General features: G+C 39.1%; 1 protein-coding gene across 1 annotated transcript; it reads right to left on the bottom strand.

The window, feature by feature from the left end:
* Positions 1–1,338: 1,338 nt before the first annotated feature.
* Positions 1,339–7,958, bottom strand: LOC102222765 (immunoglobulin-like domain-containing receptor 1). The gene is made up of 8 exons (XM_014468407.2): positions 7,692–7,958; positions 6,027–6,197; positions 4,680–4,829; positions 4,347–4,466; positions 4,101–4,247; positions 3,674–3,796; positions 2,585–3,429; positions 1,339–1,577 (listed from the first exon to the last, which is right to left on the bottom strand). Exons 1-8 carry the CDS (start codon positions 7,738–7,740, stop codon positions 1,539–1,541), a joined length of 1,644 nt encoding a protein of 547 aa, XP_014323893.2. The 5' UTR covers positions 7,741–7,958; the 3' UTR covers positions 1,339–1,538.
* Between the last annotated feature and the right edge of the window lie 1,289 nt (positions 7,959–9,247).

Raw genomic sequence — 9,247 nt, 5'->3', positions numbered from 1 at the left:
TTTTTTTAATTCCCACATTTTGTGTAAGACTGACATTGAAAAGTATCTTTAAGTGGAACAATCCATAGCAAACTCCACTAGGCAGAAATTTAAAACACAGTTAGCTATTTTTTTTTCTAGAAAATTTCTGATATTAATTTTAATTTGAGTTTTTTGTGGAAATGTGCAACTTCTTGTAGATAAAATGAAAAAGACATTTATTTGCTTGATTTTAGGCTGTATTGTTCGGGGTTTTTTGCCCTCGATTATTTTTGACTCAACAATTTTGTCCCACGTGACAAAATGTTTGGACACCCCTGGCCTAATAGATTAAATGCAAACATTTCATTAAGCTTGCACAGAGTCATTAAAAAACTGCGTGCCAACTCAATACCACAAATCCAAACAGCAATCTTCACCAGTCAAATATATCCTACACTGTTCTGTATTCATATGTGACCAGGAAGCTGTCAGTTTTATAAAATAAAAACTTCAAAACATGTATCTATTGCATTTATTTAATGCACTGTCGTTTGTACGACCCTGTTCTACCAACAGGACAGCAATTTGTCATCTATAACATTTACTGAAGCAAATGGAGAGTCTTGAGCCCTCTCTTTTCCTCAGCTCATGTTTTTGATAGGAGATCTGAGGATGGGAAACGGCATGAGGGAAATATGATTTTGTCTATGAATCTCGTGCGTTGATTTGTAAATATGTGTAAAAAATGCAACTGCAGCTAAAGATTAAAGCTTTTTATACATCTTTACCATGGTGGTATTCACTCTTTTTTATTGATATAAGGCCTATCATTTTATTTATAAGCAGACACTAAATAATAAGCTTTGCTCCCCTTGTTGACAGTCAGTCAAATAGATTCACATATGATCCATTGAAAATCTCCAATCAACCTGAGGTGAATTTTTCTGCATCTCCAGGAGTATTCGAGCACATTAAGGACCAAAATCACTCTGGTTGTATCTAAACAATGTTTATTTTTAAAAAACAAAACATACTAACATTATTTATACACAACACTACTTTTCTATCACAAAAGAAATGGTTAAGTAAGATCACATTTATACAGTATTTAAGTGGCGACAGTGATTTCAAAACTATTCATTCATTTCAAAGTACTAATCTGTGGTTTCTGCTTCAGCTGTTCTGTTAGAGATAAAAACTAAATGTTTAAATATAAGAATTATGCAAAAATAAAATAATGTAGAAACAAATCAATACACAATACTTCATGTGTTTGTTGAAACGAAGTGAACATCAACCTAGACATTTTTTCCATCACCAGGGAAAAGCACACAAAACAGAAAATGTGGCATGAAAGATTCACATAACAAATAACAATGGAAATGAACATGATTTATTATATTGCTGTAATACACAATGGATTTGCAGTTCAAACTTATGCACATATACTACATGTATGTGCATATTTTTACAGTCCTAAATGTTTTAGGTCTGTAAAACAACATTTCAGTTTATTAATCAGCTACAGTTACAAACTTCTTCATTGGAAGCAGTGAAGGGAATACAAAAGAAATGTTTCAGATGACTACGCTGGTACTGCTATGGGAGCCTCTATCCTATGAGAAAAAAAACGTGAAAAAAAGTTAAGGTTAGAGTCTAAGCAAGAGATGCTATGATTACCACATCCAAAAACAGACAGAAACAACAAAAAAGCACCAAAGAAGAGGAAGAAACCAAAGCTATGCAAGAACAGACGATAAAGAGCTTTGCACATCTATTTGTTGTACCCACCTGCTGCCACTTGGGGGCAGTGTGAAAGGTCTGTGGAACAGTTGGAGCTAATCTTGTTAAAGTGCCAATTTTCTTTAATTCCATCAAAAAGGAATCAGAAAAGGTTTGAGATGATGCGCTTATACTATCACCTGAAGCAATGGGAAGAGCTGCAACAAAGCCACAATCTGCTACTCTACAAGCATCCGAGTTTAATATTCCCACAAATTGGCGATCAAGAACACAGACTGATTATTTTTATCACAGAGTGACACAGGATTTGTAACAGCCAGTTTCCAGCTTAAAACTGGAAACTTGTTTTAAGCTGGAAACATTTTTTCCTATATTTCCAGCTCAAAAATTCTAAGCATTTACTCCAATTATCTTTTTTTATATATATTTCAGTTTCTCAGAAGCAAATTCTCATAAGGTCTGGCAAAACATACTGTATGTTAATATTGTGTGCATGTAATATTGGTACATTTCTGTTTTATCATTCACTTATTTGCATATTGCTATATACCCAATATACTTCATGCTCACATTTATGAGACAAGATATTGCCACTGCAGGTTCTAAAGGTCATCATACTTTGAAGCAGGTTTCAAAGTACAATGAAAGAAGTATTTCCTCAAAGTGGAACTAAGCTGAGTATTAAATTGATCTTTCAGGTTGTTTGTGACTCTGCTATAAAATGGCAGACTGTTTTCAAAACCACAACACACACAGGTTAAAGAAACAAGAAAGAGGTAAAGACTGAAAACTAAAGGTATTAGAACACGATGATAAAACAGGTTAAATTTTAACACACTGCTGTTTCAGTGTGTGTGTCAGCACTAGGAGAAGCTCTTACAGAAAGATGGCTGTAGTTCCTGCGATCAGGCTGCACCTCACTGGCGTAGTAGCTGGGTGGTTTCTCGGACCAATCCTTTACTTTGCGTCCTTTTTTCTGGCTGCTGCCCTCATCTGAGCTCCAGGATCCTTTGTGGTGCGTAGGAGGGGAGTAGCTCCTCTCCCTCCTTGCCGATCTGCTATGCAGCTCCTCCATCAAGTCGTCGCGGCTTCGGGCACGCGGCCTGGACCCTCGCTCTCTCCTCCCGGACGAACTGCCCCTCTCGTTCCTTGAACTCCTGTGCGTTGCTCTTCCTCGCCGGTTGTCCCAGTCCGAATCGTCGCTGTACTCACGCAGTACCCCCTGCCTTGGTAGAAGGTCCTCTCTGGTTCTGTACCCACGGTTGTCTCCCCGTTGGCCCCTTCCTGATCGGTTAGTACTCCCACTAGAGTGACTGGACATTCTGGGATACCCTCCGGCCCCGTCTCCAGCAGGACCTCGCTGGATGATAGGAGGCAGAGTGATCACCCTTCTTTCCACCCCTTTCACCCCCATATCATCCAGCGCCGACAACATGCTCGGCGGGCCGGGGGCGTAGGGCACAGCTGGAGGAGAGGGTTGGGGCTGTAATGGGGCCATGTTTCGGACAGCATGTGGTGCCATTTGAGGGGGTCCCACATCCAGCCCTCTCATCTGGTTCTCCAGGTAATCCAGCATTGGGTTGGCACTTTGATTACTGCTACGCAGGCTGCCATTCACCATGTATTGAGCATGCAAAGGGGGCTGCTGCTGCTGTAGGGCCATGGGTCCCAGAGGGATGGGAGTCATGGAGATGTTTTGTTTGGTTGGGTAATCTGACACCGAGGCTGGGAGTAAACAAGGAAAAAAAAATCAGATAAAGACAAAATAAAAACTTCAAGTTTATAGAAAAAGATGTTAAATATACTAAGGCACAACATAAATATGTAATGGGCTTGTTAGAAGTCCTTATAAGTGCAAGAACTGGTTTTCTTGTACTTTGGTTTTCAAACCAAATAGACACACCCTGTGAAAAGAAACAAATCATTCACTAAATAAATCTTTTCATGCTTTTGTTTGACCGATACTCACCTGAGTAGAGCAGGGGAACACCCTGGGAGGAGGTGTTGCTGACGTTTGCGTAAACAGGCTGACCGTACATCCAGGGAGCCATGGCTTTCTGAGCTTGTTTCAGCATTCGATGCTGCATCACAGCTGCAATCACAGCAAAGACCAGAAACGCTTCAGTGGCGCAAAGTATCACAGAGTTGGTTTATTTAATCAGAATCTGCAAGTTAATAATAATTTCCTATATATTTTTACCTGAAAGTACATTCTAAGCAAGATAAAGATCATACTTTTATATCACAAAGTTTTAAAGACTATGAAGGAACACTGAAGTGCAGCTCTTTGCTGCATTAACTTTTCTAGAATTTCTTTTTCCAAATCAGAATCTGTAAAAGAGTTTCTGCCACAGAAACCTCCCTCTGCCTCCATGACATGAAGACATTGTCAGTACCTTTTTCAGGGCAACAGCAGGTCTGCGGACAGCAGGGGCAGCGGACATAGCAGCAGCATTTCTGCGGGCAGCACTGACAGCAGCATATGCAGAAGAGCATGATGAGCAACAGAGCGCCGATGATGATAAATAGCACAGTCAGCCAGTCTGAAACAAGAAAATCATTTTTATTACAGGGTTCCTATGTTTGTGGGCTTTGATCTTTGTGAATGTTAAAAGACAGCAGCAGAAACTGAAGAAACCTACGGTACACGATGAGTCTGACTTCTCGATCCGAGTCGCCTGTGGTGTCACCAGGAGCATCGATACTGCAGTAATACATGCCGTTATCCCACCACATCACCTCATTTATCACCAAGTCGGCCTCTGTTGAGAGAAAGTTTTGTTTAAATCCCCCTACACTGGGTATTTGCTATAACATACTATTTACAATATGCTCTCTTAAAAAAGATAGAGAATACAATCCTTCAACACTAGAGTAATAGCCAGGAAAAAAAGGAGAGTATGCATGTTAACCGTCCCAGGGCAACACATTCAAGCTAATAAGCAACAAAGAAATTATACTGGGATCAAACTTACTGTTCTGGATTGTGATTTTACGATTTCTGTACTCTGACCCCAGCGTTGGCTCATTGACGCCTCTCTTCTGGATGACGGTCCGAACTGTGCGCTGCCTGTCTGGACAGTCATTGGCAGGATCCTGACCCATCTGGAGAGCCGCCTGATAAGCTTCAAAAACAAAGTAGAGCAGAGCATCAGGCTTACAATTTCGGTTCAGGGTAAGTGCCTAATAAAGCAGCCAAGATGTTTTTTCTTTGTGTTGCAGTATTAGTTTGTACAATATCTTTTGTAGTTGTACAATTAAAAAGAAAAAAAATATATAAATTAAGCGAATTCAACAACAAAACTTAAGAAAGCAATTAACAGAGGTAATCAATCATAAACAGTACCTGGGTACATTATACTTTTTTTGATCAGCATGTAGCCTCTGTGTCACAACTAATGATGTAATGATACATGTATTCATACCAAACCCTCTCTCTTCAGTGCACACATATAACAAACAAATACAGTTCAGTCTTGTTTCACACCTGAACACATTTGCATGTGGAACTTAATATGCAGCGCAACATTTTGAAAAAGTGAACCAAAACTAAACAGAAGACTCCCAGCTGTCACTAAACTCTGCTATTTGGGAACTTCAAGGTTTCTTACACAACTATGGTTAGGGGGGGAAAAAAAGATGGACAGGACCAAAGCTTTATGTCAGAGTCCACATTTTTCAACAAGGCATATAGCTTGCCCTGAACTAAACTGAATTGCTAATATAAACAAAGTCAAGACAACGTAACTATTCCGGGTTCTGTGGAAAAATCAGGTAAAGTCCAAATGCAGCTGCTTGCAGCATTCAACCAGTCCAAATGCTGCACAGCACATGAGATGCAGCAGGGCTTTAGAGTCTGACCAGAGGGGACTCCTCAACAGCCGTACATTTGAGTAAATTTTATAAGCTCAACTAAGTATAAAAATAATTTACTTTTAAATGTCTGCAGTCTTCTTAAAAATATTCTGATGCAACACTGACCATCTTCATGTGGTTTTATTTTTTTTTTAAAATAATGCATTCATCCATCTATCCAGTCAATGGCTGTGCCTTTTATCATTTGTTAATGGAAAAAAAAAGAAAATATATTTTTTATATGAGGTAGATTTTAAATGTCATGATAGAGTCTTAGCCCTGGGTGAAGGGAAAATAAGTAAATACTAGTAAACTAAACACCGAACCTAACTGAACTTTTTTTAGGAAGGATTGACGATGCATTCAGAACTTCCTCCAAAGTCATTTCAATGAAAAAATAATCAAATATCTAATTGCAGAGCCTAAATTGATCCTACTGAGCCCTTCCCATTCACCGACAGCCTCACCTGTGGAGTAGTACTCCAGAACTGGGTCTTTACAGAACGACTTGAATTTCCACGTGACGAGGACCTCCTGTTGGTTTGCTGATGTTGTGTAGTCGCAGCGGATTGTCACCCAAGCAAACAGCGCTGTTGCTCTCTCAACCTGTGGAACGACCACCTGAATGGACAGCAGCTCTGGTACAAAGACGAAGAACAGTGACATGAGTCAGGTTATTTAAGCAGCATAACTCTGTGGTTAAATGCAGGAATCTGACCAGACTGGTTAACAGTTTACAACAAGTAGACTGTGTCATCACCTATAATCACAGTTATCAGTCATTAACTGCAAACTGTATGTCCTCATGACAGGAAGCCATCGCTAATGAATAAAATTATGATCTACGATTACTGGAAAATGTAAACACTTTGTACCTGTTGTCTGATATTTATGAGCTTTTGCTTCTCATAATTTAACAATATTTGAAATCCTTAAACTTTGACGATCAGTTACAGTCATAATGTATTATTTACTTAATATAAAAAAATACATATGAAAAAAACAGGATTGATTGAGCTTTACCTAATTTTACAAACATTTGCACACTCTATCCAAAATATTCTATTAATTATCTTTAGTCTAACACAGTGTTTAATTTTACAGTTAAAACATATTGAGCTTCGAACAGAGAGAAATCTAACTAGCAAGGCTCTCCAAAAATGACAATGACCTCTACAACAACCTTTAATACATATTACAAAAATATATCGAATCAAAATCAAAGTTTATTTGTATAACACGTTCAAGGTGCTTTAAATAATAAAAACAGAAAATTACAAAGTTATAAAGAAAACACCATACAGTCATCAATTCAACAGACATTATCTTTTGATGAGACACCTCACCAAAATAATATCAGATATGTTGGCTAATGTGTCTTTTATTGTGATTCAAAGGCAACTCTAAACCGGTGGGTTTTTAGTCTTCATTTAGAGGAACAGAGCTAATCTGTTCCAGGCAAAGAAAATTAAATCAGTAGACAATTATTATAATTATTGCTGTCATTATTGTTGTAATAATAATATGGTCAAAGGTTCAAGCAAAAGCCAAGAATAGTCAACATTATGAAGTTCTTATGTGTTTTACAGAAAAAACTGTAAATCAAACTGTCATGCTACTCTTACATATGGACAGTATTAGTGTAAACTATCAGCAGGTTAAATAAAAATTAGAGGCTACAACCCTCTGCACCACTGACTAGCTTTAATTAATTACATTTATTTGACAAAAGTGATCATGAAACAAGAGACACGATTAGAAATGTTCTTTGAAACAGAAAAATCCAATCCCTACAAGGGGTAAGAAGGCATTTAAAACGCTTTTGTTAACAGCGTCTTTGATAAATGATCTAACTCCTTTGTGTGGTTGCAGAAACTGTTCTCCTGATGTTGGGAGTTTCTTGTGTACATGGAAAACTAGGCCCCGCAGATACGTGACATCACTCGGCCTTGTCCTGTTTACACCTGTCGATTATTAACTTGCCACCATTGTTTATTACTGACGACGATTTGCCCTAGGTTTCTTCCTTGTCTGTCTCTGAATGCCTCACTACAAATTATACAACAGTAACTTAGAATCACAGGCGAACTTTCAGGCAGAAAGTGTTGGTCCTGGGAGAGCTAAAACCTCACCTGTTGGCAGGTGCAGCAGCAGAAACACCACCAGTATCACATTTCCCATCTCGGTGCTCTGTATCCTTCCGCGGAAACTTCACTTGTTGCTCTTGTTAACCGAAAATCTTGTAGAAACCCGGAGTACTGGTAGAAAAACGTCATGTACTCGCTGTTCTACATAATCACCGGGTTTCCAAAAAAGGCAACATGGTAGCGTTGCTTTTCTCCCTGAAGATGTTTCAGCAGTAGTTCAGACGAACTTCCAGTGGAAAGGCGGAGGATGATCATCCCCTCCCCCACTTAGCTACAGGTGACATCACTGGCCCCGCCCACTGTGACAGGTGCGGGGAGACACGATGGGGGATATTAAATTGACCTGAATTTACCGAAGAATTTGCCCTCTTATAGTTTTCCTCTGTTTGTGCTTTTTTTCCCCACTTAAATATATCGTCAAAGAAATTCTAATATCGCTCTGAAATGTAAATGAAATATTTCATTTATTAAGGAAAAAAACTCCCCAAATCGCCATGCCACCACCTGTGTGAAAAAGTTATTGCCCCATCCCCCACCCCGCCTAAATCTAACGGATTGTGTCATAATTTTAACATGATGTTTGTTTGTTAATGAGTCTTTAAATTTAAACCTCTTTTAGAAGTTATCGTATCCGCCTCTTTCGTTGTGGTTTTAATCAGTAAGATTGAAGTAGTCCATCAACAACAGTCTGCAGTGCTGCTGTGAGTTTCCATTAAACAAGAATGCATTCCTCACGTGAATGCTGACGTCCTCTTCATGAAGGAGAGGGATTTGTTTTCCTCACAGCTCCTGGCTGTGGAGCTTCCTCTCAGGATGCAAAGCGCCGCAGCTGTCAGGATTCTCACGTCTTGCAGGGGACATGGACCCTCTTCCAGCTTTACAGCGCAGACACAACACAGACCCGCCTGTGCTGAAGTACTCTTCACTTCTCACACAATTGTTTCTCAATACTCTAAGGAATAATGCAGAGATGAAAAGCTCTGCTCTCTGCAGTTCCTTAATCCCTTCTTTTGTCTTTGTGAAGAGAGAAGATGCAGCACCGTTCAGTCTGTGCTGGCTTCTATCCACTGTGTGGAAAAGTTCAGCATGATGGTTCATTAATCTGGGCATCAGAATCAACAGGTCTCTTATTTATTTTCTGTCAAACACGTACAGTACAGACCAAAAGTTTGGACACAAACGTTTGGTCTGTACTGTAGCATAATTTTTGCTTAAAAATGTATCAATGGAGCAAGTCCTAAAATAGGCGAACAAGATACATGATATAGATATCATGTATCTTCAGCTGATGCCTGTTGATATACTAAGTCTAGATCAAACGGCTTCAACCTCTTGCCTAAACTCTCCCAGACAGACTAAGGAATAAATAATGAGCCTATTGTCATTTCTCCAGAAATATTTGGAGAAATGACAAGCAAGGCAGGAAGAGAACTGAACAATCACTGGACGCATCTGTCTGGCAATCCAGTGAAATAATTTTAGGAACATTATATTTTTATTTGAACAATTTAAAAATAATCTAAGAGTTTAGCTACAGAACG

Source organism: Xiphophorus maculatus, chromosome 7 (genome assembly GCF_002775205.1).
Source record: "Xiphophorus maculatus strain JP 163 A chromosome 7, X_maculatus-5.0-male, whole genome shotgun sequence".
Lineage (NCBI taxonomy): Eukaryota > Metazoa > Chordata > Actinopteri > Cyprinodontiformes > Poeciliidae > Xiphophorus > Xiphophorus maculatus.
This window is presented reverse-complemented; position numbering and strand designations above follow the sequence as displayed.